Source organism: Bombina bombina, chromosome 1 (genome assembly GCF_027579735.1).
Source record: "Bombina bombina isolate aBomBom1 chromosome 1, aBomBom1.pri, whole genome shotgun sequence".
NCBI classification, from domain to species: domain Eukaryota; kingdom Metazoa; phylum Chordata; class Amphibia; order Anura; family Bombinatoridae; genus Bombina; species Bombina bombina.
The window spans coordinates 460,802,550-460,820,332 of record NC_069499.1 but is presented as its reverse complement, the minus strand read 5'-3'; the positions used below and the strand labels follow the sequence as shown (position 1 = coordinate 460,820,332).

At 41.4% G+C, this 17,783-nt stretch overlaps 1 protein-coding gene across 3 annotated transcripts in view; it reads left to right on the top strand.

The window, feature by feature from the left end:
• The window catches only part of GPR155 (G protein-coupled receptor 155), a 240,117-nt gene that overhangs the window by 183,101 nt on the left and 39,233 nt on the right, over positions 1–17,783 (top strand). For all 3 annotated transcript variants that reach the window (XM_053698461.1, XM_053698463.1, XM_053698462.1), the window contains exon 14: positions 182–246. In XM_053698461.1, coding sequence (XP_053554436.1) covers positions 182–246 — 65 coding nt within the window. The remainder of the gene's footprint in view (positions 1–181; positions 247–17,783) is intronic.

The following is a 17,783-nucleotide window of genomic DNA, read 5'->3' as shown; positions in this document are numbered from 1 at the left end:
AGTATTTGTAAACTTGAATGTATTTTATGTGCTCCTGTCTTTGAGATTACTTTTTGATCCTGAGCTTTAATGCATTAAAGTTTACATTCACTTTAACCAGTGATACATGTTAAAATAGAATACTGCAACTGTTGAAGTATGTTATCTGCATGCTTTTCATATGTGCATTTTTTTTTCTCAGGGATTCATTTCATTTGGCATTTTTGGATTGGACAAACATTTAATCATTCTCCCATTTAAAAAAAGGTATGTTCTGTACTTTAGTTTGTTTATGTAGTTTAGTAATTATCTGAGGTTTGTGCATCTCTGTATCTGCGGATCAGCCTACTTACAAATGTGCACGATCGCTAACACACCTAGAGAAGCAGACTTACATTCATGGGTTACATTCATAGAGAGGAGCACTTCCCCACTCCAGTCTGATAAACATCTCCATTTATATATTCTTCAACAGAACCTCAGAAGGTGTGATGACTTATAGTAAAAAGGATAGAATTGATCTAACTAGATAATAGCTCAACGGTTCTTAATAAAAAAATTGGAAAGGGGCTCCTGTACTGTGTACTAAAGTCGATGGAACACAAAATAGCAGTGTTATTCATTTTTTATAATAGAACTTATTTGCTGCATCAGGTACAATATGCTTGACCTTGGTTTCTCCAGATGTGCTTTATGTCTACAGTACACAATGAAATATGTAGTACCCTATAAACATCCACAAAGCCTAAAGTGCATATGTTTAGTTTGTGAACAAAACCACATCCATGATGAGGTATGGCATTGAATAGAATACAGGTGCTCTAAAAGAATTGAAAATCTCATATGTTTAATAAAATGTGCACGGACAAAATTTGAGATAAAACATCCTTTCCATTGCTTACCATTATTGCAGTACAACACCACAGATTGCTACAATGTAAAGAAAGAAAATAAAACAAATAGAGACCTCACAATAGCACTCTTGTCTTAAACCACCTTTTTATTCACAAAGGGTAATACTCCTTTAAAGTGAATCGTAACACTGATATATTGTGGTCATCTTCAAACAAGTTAAAGTGAAAATTGCACATTCCATGGGGTGTATAACAGTTGCATATATACATGGATTAGATCAACAGGGGACCAGATAGGTACATAAGGATTTTGAAGTGAAATACTTAGCTTTCACGAGAGTCATCAATAAATGTCCCCGCTAGATAAAAATGTCTTTCCTTGATCTTCTAATAGCGTTATGCTATCATCCACTTGTGGTGATGTAGGCCCCAGAAAATGTTCCATAACTCAGTGTAAATCCTTCAGAACTGGGAACGCTGGAATTCTTCAACCGCACTGTTCACATGTTTCTCTAGTGACGATGCTCACTATATTCAGGTATGTGATTTAAAAGTAGCAAACCGCGGTCTCCTTTGTATGTCTCAGCTTACATTCAACTGCACAAATAGGCTCCTGGTCACCAATGATAGACTGCCGTCCTTTGCATCAATATTCCGATGTGTAGCAATACATGTTAGTCCTCCATAGAAAAAATATGCCAACATATGATTCACCTGTTATAAGCTTAAAATCTCATATGTTTAATAAAATGTGCAAGGACATAGTTTGAGATAAATATCCTTTCCATTACTTACCATTATAGCAGTACAACATGGCAAAGGTTGCAACTATGCCCTTTTCAAGGTATGATGGATGATTTTATTTTTGTTCTTTGTCTTGCAAATTTATTTACAATGCTGGATGACTGCTCATGTTGTTGTTGTTTTTGTTTTCCATTTGTATTTTGTGTAAGTCTAATAACCCTTTTTCCTATTTTATTTGCCTTCTCTGGCTTTGATTTTAAGACCCTGCGGCCTGGTTGTTTTTTTCACTAATTTAGGCAATGATTGTTTACACATTTCATGTACTATCGTACATAAACTATTCTTGTATTTTATATCAGGGATTTATATCTGTAAATTTGATGTATTTATTCATCAAAATAAACAAATCTCACAGTTTTTGCATTTCTTGTGGACTCTGCATTAGGGAGAGAAAATGTTATCCTAACAGTAGAATCAATGTGAGACTAGAGAACCATGAACTGTTTGGCCATTGTAAAATCACTGTCTGTTTTTGTTTTAGTTATCTATCTTCCCCAGATCAAAAAAATGCTGTGATCTGAGATGTCATAGCAGAATATGTAGCATGTCTGCAGAAAGAACTGGACACATGCAGGAACGGTTAGCTGCTCTGTATTTGACTGTTCTCTTGAAACAGTGTTGTGCACTAGCTGCAGTATGTAAGTTTTCCTTAACATGGTGCAGCCAGAGTGAAGCACTGTTTACAGAGAACAGTCAAATATGGAACAGAGCTGCAAAGCGATAGCGCATTGATTGATTACTGGCTCTCAGGGATTTATTTCAACCGCACCCCGTGGCCATTCCGATTCTGTAAAGCTGGGACTCCTGAATGTAAGACATTCTTATATACAATGCAACTCTTTTATTACTACAGTTTTACCTTATTATGTGATGTTAGCCCAAGAGCAAAGGAAACACATTTATTCAAGAGGCATTTTAAAAACTCTCAGCAGTTAATTTGCAATGCAATCTTCATCTTCTGCAATATATTATAAAACTTTAAAAATTGCTTTATTCTCCAGTTAATCAACACATTGCAAGTTACCTGATGCTGTAGTAAAACTGCCTAATGTTAAATTTCATTTCAAAAGGACCTGCAGAATATTTTTCACTAATCTGCATCTACCTTCCTAGAAAATATATAATTGTCAAGCTTTGCCTAGCTTAAAAAAATCTGCCTTCAGAAATTAATGAGAAAGGAAAACAAACTGGGTCAGCTTTAGTGTAAGACAATTTATATGAGCTAGAGATATGTGTATGTTTATATAACAGTTGAGGTGAGTAATAGTTTAATAGTTCTAGAAGTAGACACTGACACTGCTATCAAGCTCAGATTGCTGTCATCTGTCGCCATTTCTTTTTAATGACACGATGAGTCCACGGATCATCTTAATTACTAATGGGATATTCACCTCCTGGTCAGCAGGAGGCGGCAAAGAGCACCACAGCAAAGCTGTTAAATAGCTCCTTCCTTCCCTCCCACCCCAGTCATTCTGTTTGCCTACGTTAGTGCTAGTAAGTGGTAACGTTTAGGTGTTAGAAAAGATTCTTCAATCAAGAGTTTATTATTTTAAAGTAGTGCAAGATTGTGCTGCTTTGTCCTAGGGTGTAGCCATAGTCCATATTAGTCTCTTCAGTAGAGCAGTGGTGGGTTTAGAGCAATGGGAACTGGTGGGACATAATTCTCACCGCGCCTCTCATAATTTTTATGCTGCCCTGTTTGTGAAAGTCTGAGGGAGAAATACTCAGCACTTTTTGTTTCCACAGGCCAATGTGAGGGGAGGACCTCGCAAGCCAGGTGAGTTGCCTTACTGTCGGGCAGATTTCTAAGGTAAGTGCTAAATTTTATTTTCTGAGGATACATGCACAGAAAAATTGGCACTTTGTATATTTTCATGGACACTAGATGACATTATCCCTAGAGATTGAGGATATGTTATTGGGCAGTGACTGCAGGCACTGGAGGACGTGGAGAAGTGGCTCTATTTTTATTTTTGGTAATTTAGCCATACTTGCAACGCACAACGGCTTATTTTACTTTGCAGCCGTCTGGGAGGTTTGGCCTGTTTAATCATGATAGGGACGCATGTTAAAGTGTTACGCATAGCCATACTTGCAACTCACAACGGCTTATTTTACTTTGCAGCCATCTGGGAGGTTTAGCCTGTTTAAACATGATAGGAAGCATGTTAAGGTGTTACGCATGTTAGGTGCAATTACCACTCCTGTTGGCTTTCTTTTACTCTACTAGCCGACCGGGAGGTTTGTCTATTCATCGCCATATTGTGATTTAGTTCTCCCGACGGCTCCATCTTTATAATTTAGCCGCCTGGGAGGTTTAGCTTGATATGCCCACGATGGGCGGAGCTAAGCTGCGCAACATTGTTTGCGCGCTCTTTTACAATTCCGGTGAATCGGAGATCGATGGTGGTGTTCTCTGCTGCGTTATAGTACGCGGCTGAGAGGCTTCACTTGCCATACTAAGAGAGTGTTTGAAGTAGTCCGGATGCCTACTAGTAGTCCTCTATCCGGTGACAGGCAGAGTCCTCTGCAAAGTTAAGCAGTGTCGTTTAATTTTTCTGCCTTATACGTTAAGGAAGCATTCTTGGTAAAAAGAAAGCAGTGTTGTTTAACATTTAAAGACACAGTACCATACACTTTTAATTGGTGATTTGTGAATTAAGATTGTCCAAGAAACCCTACACCATATTAATATAATAATATTAATAAGTATTTCAGACACAGTAACTCTTATTTTGAAATTCAATTTTATTTGATTCAAAATGTGAATAAAGAGGTTAGATACATGTTAGGCCATCATGCTTATGCGGATTGATAAACTTTTCTGTCTCATGAGTGAAGTTTACAGTTCAGAGATAAACATTTCCTTAGAGCCAATATTGTTTCGTATGCGGCAGGAAGCATTCTGACAATGTTCAATATGTTACGAAGCCTTCTCCTCAAGTGTTCTAAAAACTTATCGTCCATTCTACCAGTGCCCTGCGATTCCTCAACGACGACTCCTGGAGTTATCTTGCAAGACATTGCTTCCTGCTTATGCTAGACGGTGCGTTGTCGGCTTTTCCCATGCTGCAGGGAGAGCGCAAGAGGAAAACTAAACATTCATCGATTGAGGTTTCTGTCACAGTTGTTGCTATCTGAGGTCCCCTCCCAGATGCCTGAGGAAGGGGATACTTTGGTAGCTCCTGAGGGTAAAATCTCAGTTTCTGACGGTATGATTCCTCCTGCTGATACTGAAGCAGTATCTTTAGGTTTAAGCTAGATCACCTCCGGCTATTACTTAAGGAGGTTTTAGCTACTCTGGAACGACATCATGGTTGTTGTTAATTTTATGTTTTATTCATTGCTAAGGAATGCGAGAGAATGGGAATCCCTTTTTTTCTACATTCCTATATTGAAGGAGAGGGTCCCTTAGCGGACTTCTCATGGAGTCTTGGCAGACGGTACACCCCGTGGACGGGACAAGTTCCAAGCTAGCCAGGAGATCTTCTATTCCCATAGAGGATAGTTGTTTCCTTTTCAGGATCCCATGGACAAGTAGTGGGGTTGCTCAAGATAGCATCCTAGGCTTGATATTGCTACCTTTTAGCGGCAGCATACTAGGTCATACGTTGTCTGGTTCTATTTGGACAGACACTCACTTCAATGAAATCTAGAATAAGATAAGGTCCTTAAGTGGCCATATCCTTTCTTACAGTTACTTCCCGTCAGGCATTAAGCGGGGAACTAAATTTTCTGGCTTACCATATTGGTTCACAGAACTTTATGGTTAAGATCTGGGTCTGAGGACATCAAATTTAGCCTTTTTGTAATTCCTTGTTTGGACCGGGATTGTCAAAGAGGTGGTGAGGGTCATTCCTTCCTTTAGATAAGATTAATTTCTCCAACATAGGTGTGTCCGGTCCACGGCGTCATCCTTACTTGTGGGATATTCTCTTCCCCAACAGGAAATGGCAAAGAGCCCAGCAAAGCTGGTCACATGATCCCTCCTAGGCTCCGCCTACCCCAGTCATTCTCTTTGCCGTTGTACAGGCAACATCTCCACGGAGATGGCTTAGAGTTTTTTAGTGTTTAACTGTAGTTTTTCATTATTCAATCAAGAGTTTGTTATTTTCAAATAGTGCTGGTACGTACTATTTACTCAGAAACAGAAAAGAGATGAAGAATTCTGTTTGTATGAGGAAAATGATTTTAGCAACCGTAACTAAAATCCATGGCTGTTCCACACAGGACTGTTGAGAGCAATTAACTTCAGTTGGGGGAACAGTTTGCAGTCCCTTGCTGCTTGAGGTATGACACATTCTAACAAGACGATGTAATGCTGGAAGCTGTCATTTTCCCCATGGGATCCGGTAAGCCATGTTTATTACGATTGTAAATAAGGGCTTCACAAGGGCTTATTTAAACTGTAGACTTTTTCTGGGCTAAATCGATTGATTATTAACACATATTTAGCCTTGAGGAATCATTTTATCTGGGTATTTTGATATAATAATATCGGCAGGCACTGTTTTAGACACCTTATTCTTTAGGGGCTTTCCCAAAGCATAGGCAGAGTCTCATTTTCGCGCCGGTGTTGCGCACTTGTTTTTGAGAGGCATGGCATGCAGTCGCATGTGAGAGGAGCTCTGATACTTATAAAAGACTTCTGAAGGCGTCATTTGGTATCGTATTCCCCTTTGGGTTTGGTTGGGTCTCAGCAAAGCAGATACCAGGGACTGTAAAGGGGTTTAAAGCTTAAAACGGCTCCGGTTCCGTTATTTTAAGGGTTAAAGCTTCCAAAATTGGTGTGCAATATTTTCAAGGCTTTAAGACGCTGTGGTGAAAATTTGGTGAATTTTGAACAATTCCTTCATGTTTTTTCGCAATTGCAGTAATAAAGTGTGTTCAGTTTAAAATTTAAAGTGACAGTAACGGTTTTATTTTAAAACGTTTTTTGTACTTTCTGATCAAGTTTATGCCTGTTTAACATGTCTGAACTACCAGATAGACTGTGTTCTGAATGTGGGGAAGCCAGAATTCCTATTCATTTAAATAAATGTGATTTATGTGATAATGACAATGATGCCCAAGATGATTCCTCAAGTGAGGGGAGTAAGCATGGTACTGCATCATTCCCTCCTTCGTCTACACGAGTCTTGCCCACTCAGGAGGCCCCTAGTACATCTAGCGCGCCAATACTCCTTACTATGCAACAATTAACGGCTGTAATGGACAATTCTGTCAAAAACATTTTAGCCAAAATGAACCCTTGTCAGCGTAAGCGTGGCTGCTCTGTTTTAGTTACTGAAGAGCATGACGACGCTGATATTAATATCTCTGAAGGGCCCCTAACCCAATCTGAGGGGGCCAGGGAGGTTTTGTCTGAGGGAGAAATTACTGATTTAGGGAACATTTCTCAGCAGGCTGAATCTGATGTGATTACATTTAAATTTAAATTGGAACATCTCCGCATTTTGCTTAAGGAGGTATTATCCACTCTGGATGATTGTGAAAATTTAGTCATCCCAGAGAAACTATGTAAAATGGACAAGTTCCTAGAGGTGCCGGGGCTCCCAGAAGCTTTTCCTATACCCAAGCGGGTGGCGGACATTGTTAATAAAGAATGGGAAAGGCCCGGTATTCCTTTCGTCCCTCCCCCCATATTTAAAAAATTGTTTCCTATGGTCGACCCCAGAAAGGACTTATGGCAGTCAGTCCCCAAGGTCGAGGGAGCGGTTTCTACTTTAAACAAACGCACCACTATTCCCATAGAGGATAGTTGTGCTTTCAAAGATCCTATGGATAAAAAATTAGAAGGTTTGCTTAAAAAGATGTTTGTTCAGCAGGGTTACCTTCTACAACCCATTTCATGCATTGTCCCTGTCACTACTGCCGCATATTTCTGGTTTGATGAACTGCTTAAGGTGCTCGATAGTGACTCTCCTCCTTATGAGGAGATTATGGACAGAATCAATGCTCTCAAATTGGCTAATTCTTTCACTCTAGACGCCTCTTTGCAATTGGCTAAGTTAGCGGCTAAGAACTCTGGGTTTGCTATTGTGGCGCGCAGAGCGCTTTGGTTGAAATCTTGGTCGGCTGATGCGTCTTCCAAGAACAAGCTACTAAACATTCCTTTCAAGGGGAAAACGTTGTTTGGTCCTGACTTGAAAGAGATTATCTCTGATATCACTGGGGGTAAGGGCCACGCCCTTCCTCAGGATCGGCCTTTCAAGGCAAAAAATAGACCTAATTTTCGTCCCTTTCGTAAAAACGGACCAGCCCAAGGTGCTACGTCCTCTAAGCAAGAGGGTAATACTTCTCAGGCCAAGCCAGCTTGGAGACCAATGCAAGGCTGGAACAAGGGAAAGCAGGCCAAGAAACCTGCCACTGCTACCAAGACAGCATGAAATATTGGCCCCCGATCCGGGACCGGATCTGGTGGGGGGCAGACTCTCTCTCTTCGCTCAGGCTTGGGCAAGAGATGTTCTGGATCCTTGGGCGCTAGAAATAGTCTCCCAGGGTTATCTTCTGGAATTCAAGGGACTTCCCCCAAGGGGGAGGTTCCACAGGTCGCAGTTGTCTTCAGACCACATAAAAAGACAGGCGTTCTTACATTGTGTAGAAGACCTGTTAAAAATGGGAGTGATTCATCCTGTTCCATTAAGAGAACAAGGGATGGGGTTCTACTCCAATCTGTTCATAGTTCCCAAAAAAGAGGGAACGTTCAGACCAATCCTAGATCTCAAGATCTTAAACAAATTTCTCAAGGTCCCATCGTTCAAGATGGAAACCATTCGAACTATCCTTCCTTCCATCCAGGAAGGTCAATTCATGACCACGGTGGATTTAAAGGATGCGTATCTACATATTCCTATCCACAAGGAACATCATCGGTTCCTAAGGTTTGCATTCCTGGACAAACATTACCAGTTCGTGGCGCTTCCTTTCGGATTAGCCACTGCTCCAAGGATTTTCACAAAGGTACTAGGGTCCCTTCTAGCGGTGCTAAGACCAAGGGGCATTGTAGTAGTACCTTACCTGGACGACATTCTGATTCAAGCGTCGTCCCTTCCTCAAGCAAAGGCTCACACGGACATTGTCCTGGCCTTTCTCAGATCTCACGGCTGGAAAGTGAACGTGGAAAAGAGTTCTCTATCCCCGTCAACAAGGGTTCCCTTCTTGGGAACAATTATAGACTCCTTAGAAATGAGGATCTTTCTAACAGAGGCCAGAAAAACAAAGCTTCTGGACTCTTGTCGGATACTTCATTCCGTTCCTCTTCCTTCCATAGCTCAGTGCATGGAAGTGATCGGGTTGATGGTGGCGGCGATGGACATAGTTCCTTTTGCGCGCATTCATCTAAGACCATTACAACTGTGCATGCTCAGTCAGTGGAATGGGGACTATACAGACTTGTCTCCGAAGATACAAGTAAATCAGAGGACCAGAGACTCACTCCGTTGGTGGCTGTCCCTGGACAATCTGTCTCAAGGGATGATGTTCCACAGACCAGGGTGGGTCATTGTCACGACCGACGCCAGTCTGATAGGCTGGGGCGCGGTCTGGGGATCCCTGAAAGCTCAGGGTCTTTGGTCTCGGGAAGAATCTCTTCTACCGATAAATATTCTGGAACTGAGAGCGATATTCAATGCTCTCCAGGCCTGGCCCCAGCTTGCGAGGACCAGGTTCATACGGTTTCAATCAGACAACATGACGACTGTTGCGTACATCAACCATCAGGGGGGAACAAGGAGTTCCCTAGCGATGGAAGAAGTAACCAAAATTATTCTTTGGGCGGAGTCTCACTCCTGCCACCTGTCGGCTATCCACATCCCAGGAGTGGAAAATTGGGAAGCGGATTTTCTGAGTCGGCAGACATTGCATCCGGGGGAGTGGGAACTCCATCCGGAAATCTTTGCCCAAGTCACTCACCTGTGGGGCATTCCAGACATGGATCTGATGGCCTCTCGTCAGAACTTCAAAGTTCCTTGCTACGGGGCCAGATCCAGGGATCCCAAGGCGGCTCTAGTGGATGCACTAGTAGCACCTTGGACCTTCAAACTAGCTTATGTGTTCCCGCCATTTCCTCTCATCCCCAGGCTGATAGCCAGGATCAAGCAGGAGAGGGCGTCGGTGATCCTGATAGCTCCTGCGTGGCCACGCAGGACTTGGTATGCAGATCTGGTGAATATGTCATCGGCTCCACCTTGGAAGCTACCTTTGAGACGAGACCTTCTTGTTCAGGGTCCGTTCGAACATCCGAATCTGGTTTCACTCCAGCTGACTGCTTGGAGATTGAACGCTTGATTTTATCGAAGCGAGGATTCTCAGATTCTGTTATCGATACTCTTGTTCAGGCCAGAAAGCCTGTGACTAGAAAGATTTACCACAAAATTTGGAAAAAATATATCTGTTGGTGTGAATCTAAAGGATTCCCTTGGGACAAGGTTAAGATTCCTAGGATTCTATCCTTCCTTCAAGAAGGATTGGAAAAAGGATTATCTGCAAGTTCCCTGAAGGGACAGATTTCTGCCTTGTCGGTATTACTTCACAAAAAGCTGGCAGCTGTGCCAGATGTTCAAGCCTTTGTTCAGGCTCTGGTTAGAATCAAGCCTGTTTACAAACCTTTGACTCCTCCCTGGAGTCTCAATTTAGTTCTTTCAGTTCTTCAGGGGGTTCCGTTTGAACCCTTACATTCCGTTGATATTAAGTTATTATCTTGGAAAGTTTTGTTTTTAGTTGCGATTTCTTCTGCTAGAAGAGTCTCAGAATTATCTGCTCTGCAGTGTTCTCCTCCTTATCTGGTGTTCCATGCAGATAAGGTGGTTTTACGTACTAAACCTGGTTTTCTTCCAAAAGTTGTTTCTAACAAAAACATTAACCAGGAGATTATCGTACCTTCTCTGTGTCCGAAACCAGTTTCAAAGAAGGAACGTTTGTTGCACAATTTGGATGTTGTTCGCGCTCTAAAATTCTATTTAGATGCTACAAAGGATTTTAGACAAACATCTTCCTTGTTTGTTGTTTATTCAGGTAAAAGGAGAGGTCAAAAAGCAACTTCTACCTCTCTCTCTTTTTGGATTAAAAGCATCATCAGATTGGCTTACGAGACTGCCGGACGGCAGCCTCCCGAAAGAATCACAGCTCATTCCACTAGGGCTGTGGCTTCCACAAGGGCCTTCAAGAACGAGGCTTCTGTTGATCAGATATGTAGGGCAGCGACTTGGTCTTCACTGCACACTTTTACCAAATTTTACAAGTTTGATACTTTTGCTTCTTCTGAGGCTATTTTTGGGAGAAAGGTTTTGCAAGCCGTGGTGCCTTCCATTTAGGTGACCTGATTTGCTCCCTCCCTTCATCCGTGTCCTAAAGCTTTGGTATTGGTTCCCACAAGTAAGGATGACGCCGTGGACCGGACACACCTATGTTGGAGAAAACAGAATTTATGTTTACCTGATAAATTTCTTTCTCCAACGGTGTGTCCGGTCCACGGCCCGCCCTGGTTTTTTTAATCAGGTCTGATATTTTATTTTCTTTAACTACAGTCACCACGGTACCATATGGTTTCTCCTATGCAAATATTCCTCCTTAACGTCGGTCGAATGACTGGGGTAGGCGGAGCCTAGGAGGGATCATGTGACCAGCTTTGCTGGGCTCTTTGCCATTTCCTGTTGGGGAAGAGAATATCCCACAAGTAAGGATGACGCCGTGGACCGGACACACCGTTGGAGAAAGAAATTTATCAGGTAAACATAAATTCTGTTTTTTTGTTCCTTTCAAAAATTCAAAGGAATCCTTCTACTTCCTCTGAACAGGAGGGAAGTTTTGGCTATCTAGATTATCTGGAGCCAGATAGAAGAAAGGTGTTCTTAATCTGGTTAGGAGGTCTCTCCTACCTGGGATTTATAGTTCCTGTTCTGATTCAGGAACAGGGTCTGAGATTTATTCCAATCTGTTTGGGGTTCCCAAACAAAGAGGGAACCTTCAGGTCAATTTTAGATCTCAAGAGTCTAGAATTTTTTTTTTCAGAGTACCGTCCTTCAAGATGGAAGCTATTCGTTCCATTCTCCCTCTGATCCTAGTGGGTCTATTTATGAGAACAGTGGATTTAAAGGACGTGTACCTGCATGTTCTCTTTCACAGGGATCATCACAAGTTCCTAGGGTTTGCTTTCTAGACAAACTTTTTCAATGTGGGGCTCTCCCCTTCAGTCTTACCACAAATCCCAGATTTTTTTCAGAGTTTCTGGGGTCGCGGTTGGTGGTGAGGCATTTCAGTGGCACCTTTTCTGGACAACATCCTGGTCCAGGCGCCATCCTTTCAATTAGCTAGGAAAGATTTTCCTGGTCCCTATTTCAAGGGCTACCTTCTTGGGAGCCATAATAAATTCCCTATATATGCAGTTTTTTTCTGACAGAAATCAGGAAACAAAGTTTTCTATTCTGGTCTAGCCCTTCAGTTCACTCCTCGGCCATCAGTGGCTCAGTACATGGAGGTAACTGGGCTGATGGTAGCGACATTGGACATCATCCTCTTTTGCTCAGTTCCGTCTCAGACCTCTACAGTTAATCATGCTCAGACATTGGAACGGAGATTAGGCAATTTGTCTCCTCAAGTTCTTCCGGAACAGGAGACCAGGGATTCTCTTCAATGGTGATTGTCTCTGGATCATCTATCCCAGGGGACTTGCTTCATAGACAATCTTGGGGGATTGTGACAATAGACGCAAGCTTTCTAAGTTGGGTTCCCTAGAGACTCGGGGACTTTGGGCTCAATCAGAGTCTGCTCTTTCCATTAAAATTCTGGAACTGAGAGTGATCTTAAATGATCTTCTGACCTGGTTCCTGTTAGCCTCGGCCCAGTTTATCAGTTCCAGTCGGACCATAGCTTCAGTGGCTTACATCGATCACCAAGGCGGACTTCCTAAGCAGGCCTTTCATTCGGGGGAGTGGGAACTCCATCCGGAAGTCTTCTCCAGCCTGATTCTCAAGTGGGGTCAGCCAGAATTAGATCTCATGGCATCTCAACAGAATGCCAAGCTTTCGAGATACGGGTCGAGGTCAAGGGACCCCCAGGTGGAACTGTTAGATGCTCTGGCGGTTCCTTGGACCTTCAGTCTAGCATACCTTTTTCCTCCATTTACACTTCTTCCTCGGGTCATTGCTCGAATCAAGTAGGAGAGGGCATCGGTGATCCTCATTGCTCCTGCTTGGCCTTGCAGGATTTGGTATGCAGATCTGGTGAACATGTCATCTCTGACACCTTGGAGACTTCAGTTGAGAAAGGACCTTCTAATTCAAGGGCCCTTCCTTCACCCAAATCTAGTTTCTCTGAAGCTGACTGCTTGGAGATTGAATGCTTAATTTTATCCAAGCAGGGTTTTTTCTGACTCGGTCATAGAGACCATGATTCAGGCTCGTAAGCCTATGACTAGAAGGATTTACCATGAGATATGGCGTAAATATATCAATTGGTGTGAATCCAAGGGCTACTCCGTTAAGTTTCCCAGAATTTTTGTCTTTTCTCCAAGAGGGTTTGGAGAAAGGTTTATTGACAAGTTCCCTAAAGGGTCAAATATTGGCTTTATCTATTTTGTTACTCAAACGTCTGGCGGATGTCCTAGATGTACAATCATTTTGTCAGGCCTTTATCAGGATCAGGCCTGTGTTCAAACCAGTTTCTCCTCCATAGAGTCTGAATTTAGTTCTCAAGGTTTTTTCAAGGGGCTCCGTTTGAGCCTATGCATTCCTTAGATTCTAAGTTATCTTGGGAAATTTTATTTCTTGTTTCTATTTCTTCTGCTCGCAGAGTGTCAGAGCTCTCGGCATTGCAGTATGAGTCCTCTTACCTTATTTTCCATTCAGATAAGGTAGTTTTCGGTACTAAATTGGTATTTCTTCCTAAGGGTGTTTCCGATCGGAACATTAATCAGGAGATTGTTGTTCCTTCCTTGTGTCCTAATCCTCCTCCTCAGAGGGAACGATTAATGCACAATTTGGACGTGGTCCGTGCTTTAAAGTTTTACCTGCAGGCGACTAAGGACTTTCGTCAGTCTTCTTCTTTGTTTGCGGTTTTCTCAGGAAAACTTAAGGGTCAGAAAGTTACGGCTACTTCTTTTTCTTTTTGGCTGAAGAGTATCATACGTTTTGCATTTGAGACTGCTGATCAGCAGCCTCCTGAGAGAGTTACGGCTCATTCCACAAGGGCTATTGCTTCCTCATGGGCATTCAAAAATGAAGCTTCTGTGGAACAGATTTGCAAGGCTGCAACTTGGTCTTCTCTTCACACTTTTTCAAGGTTCTACAAATTTGACACTTTTGCCTTGGCTGAGGCCGCTTTTGGGAGAAAGGTTCTTCAAGCAGTGGTGCCTTTCGTTTAGGTTCCCTGTTTTGTCCCTCCCGTATCATCTGTGTATTCTAGCTTGGGTATTGAATCCCATTAGTAATTAAGATGATCCGTGGACTCATCGTGTCATTAAAAAGAAAAGAAAATTTATGCTTACCTGATAAATGTATTTCTTTTTGACACAATGAGTCCATGGCCCGCCCAGTTTTTGAAAGACAGGTTGTGGGTTATTATAAATTTCAGACACCTCTGCACCTTGATTTTTCCTTTCTATCCTTAACTTCGGTCGAATGACTGGAGTGGGAGGGAAGGGAGGAGTTATTTAACAGCTTTGCTGTGGTGCTCTTTGCCGCCTCCTGCTGACCAGGAGGTGAATATCCCATTAGTAATTAAGATGATCCGTGGACTCATTATGTCAAAAAAGGAATAGATTTATCAGGTAAGATAATGTTTGAAACAAAAATGATCACCCATCAAGCATGACATGAGAAGGAACACATTTTTCTGCATTGTACCTTTCAACATTGAAGTACAACCAGTAGGTTTGTTAATTTTAATTCTCTTTGGCCTTACCCTGAAGCTGTTTTTTTCCATACAGCTCCCCTCACTGAGAAATAGCAGAGTAGACTCGCATTCCTGGCTTCACTGACAGCATAGATTGATGTATGGGTCTTGCATATGTAATGTAGCTGAAATAGTACAAAATATCTATATGAGGGTATAGAGAAAAGCGGTCAGCAAATTCTAAAAGGATTGTTCTCTGCAACCAATCCAAGTGAAATCAATATAGGAAAAAAGAAAATGCGCTAAATAAGGCAGACCACTGTTATATGGAAGTAATGGATATCTTATAATATAAAGGAATCACAATATTAAAATAAAATACAATACTAAATGCAAGATATGCTAAAAAAATTATACACACACATATATATATATATATAGAGAGAGAGAGAGAGAGAGAGAGAGAGAGAGAGAGAGAGAGAGACACAACGTATCACATCTAATGAATTGAAAAAAAGAACATAAAATATTCCACCAGTGGAAATAGAAACATACTAAATAAGATAATAAAAGGTATCAATACATCCTATTAAATAACATTGATACACACTGCTAAAAAATGTCAAGTAACAAATATTCTACTTAACAATACTCGCAAACTAGGTATCTAAAAGTTCACAGCCCAATATCAAGATAATCAGTCTGTTCTTGAGTAATGATTTCTTAGATAGATAGATAGATAGATAGATAGATAGATAGATAGATAGATATTGGCTATCTTTTAAATCCTAAGAGGGTATGATGGCTCCAGATGGCTTAAAGAAACATAAAACTCAATAATGTGAGATATCTGCTGAAATTGTTTTATAGCCGTATATCCGTACCTTGAAATCTTATGATGAGGAGTCGCCTGGTATACTTCACCACTTTACCTTATTTAGAGGATGTATCTTTACCTTATTTAGAGGATGCGCTTGTATCCTTTCAGCGTCCGTTCCTCTAACTGTCTTAGCTGAATGTAGTCTGTTACGATTTCCTTCAAGTACGGCTCAGTCACCTGGGTTCAGGTCTCCAATCAGGAGCTTGCACTTTGGCGTGATATTCAAACTCACAAATGACTTGTTTCTTTTTAAGAGTCCACAAAACATCCAAATATACAGAGCGCTGTCAAATTGTGGTAATGGATTAGCTTCTACGCGCTTCAGCCCTTCCTGGGCCTTTATCAGGAACATTGATTATCCTAACCAGGGATCTCTGCAGATTTCTGGGCTGTTGATTGAACAGATCAAGGTGTGAACCTAAATACACATTTTCTGCGTGTTTATACATCTGATTGATTTGTCCAAAGCAGTATTTCAATCTGAGAGAGTTTTGTTTTCTGTTTTAAAGTAAGGAAAAAAAGTCCCTAATGCTCTGCATTAAAAATTTATATTTTCTACTTACAATCCTAGCTAATGCAAAAATAAAATAATCATATTGGAAAAGGAAATCTGACTTCTATAGAAAGCAAAGACATTATTGTTCCCTTTTTTTTTTTTTTTTTTTTAAAATAAACATCTCTTTATTAAAGGTTCATCATGTTACAGAAAATGTGTACAAAAACAGTTTATACAGCAAGCATTGTCACAATATGTTCTCTGTTCCAAACATGCTTGTAAAGATGTATTTTTCCAACAAATAAAACTTCCTAGGCATAAACATGTACTCAATTGTCATAACAAAGAAACTTGGATTAATGTCTAAAGCGAAGGTCTTTTCATGAATAAATCTTTCACTACAGTCCCTGAGTGATAATGGACCGTATCGGCCTATAACTTGCCCTTCCCTCTATTCCATATTTCTCCAGCAAACCTTCCATATTAAAGGTACCACAAATATCTAGAATCTCGGTAAATCCATACCCACTTTGCTAAAAGGAGGAGGTTGGGGGGGGGGGGTCCTAGAGTATGCTGCTACAATGGCGCTATATGGTGTCTCCTACCTCCGCATGATGCAGATCTGCTGAGGAGGTCTTCCAGATAAATTTTAGATCTGTTAAAGTGTTTAACTTCTGTCTGTTTAGATAACCAAACTCCTTGAGAGAGATCAGCTCTGACACCTTTGCTTTCCAGACTCCCACTGAAGGGATATCTGGGGTTTTCCACTTGTTGGCTATAAGCACCTTGGCTCAATTTAGACCTATCTGTAAGAGAGAGAGTGTCACTCTACAGGGGAAGGCTGGCATGTCATTTAGTAAGGCTATATTTGGGGTTAGACTAAAGTTTTGCGTTAAAACTTTTTAAAAATGTGTTTCTAGTCCCATCCACAGTGGCTTAAACTTATCGCATTCCCACCACATATGGATATAATTACCCCTTACTGCGCATCCTCTCCAACATTTCTCACTAGCTCCTGGGTATATAGAGTGTAACCTCGTGGGGTTAGGTACCATCTTAATACTTTAAAGTTAAGCTCAAGTAGCTTTGGGGACGTAGAGGATTTCTTGGTACACTGGTTTTTTCCAGTTATCTGAATCTATATTGTGACCTAACTCCTCTTGCCACCTGCTAAAGTGGGTGGGTGGGGGGGAGTTGAGAGGCTTGATTTGCCTATAATAATTTCTTAGAGAATGATAAAGAATGAACAGCAGTCTCATTTTTGGCACAGAGGTGTTCATAAGGGGATAAAGGTCTCAGAAAGTCTGCCCTGTGCGTGAGGTAAGAATAAAATGTGAAAGTTGATGATATTTCAGCCAATTTGCATAATTACCCAGGGCCACTTCCTTAATTTCTTCTCTACTTCTGAGTTTACCCTAATTTATAAAGCTTGTAGGGGGAATAGTATATCCCCATTCAGTTAATCTCTGTTGACCTCTTGTCTAACCCTCCTATCAGCTCTGCATTAACAGGTATGGGGAAAAGTGGTGACCTCGCCCCTGAGATATGGGGCCTGTGCAAAATTATTCCATCCCAAGACTCAAAGATCTGTTTGTGTACATCTAATTTATAACATAGGGGGGCCTCAGGCTTTTTGGTATCTAACACAGTGTTCCAACATTAGGTACCCGCATTATATGTGAGTCTAGAGCTACCCATGCCTTGCTGCTGCCCGCTCCATGCCAATCCAGCACCCTCTGCAATGTAACTGCCTCTCCATAATCCACTATGCGGGGTACACCCAACCCTCCATTTACCAATGATCTGTACATGTTATCTTTATTTATCCTTGGCTTACTTTGACCCCATATAAATGTGTTAATCATTTTTTGTAATCTGTCTATGAACCATCTTGGGAGGGTAAGGGGGAGTGTCTGTAGAATGTACAGTATTCTTGGTA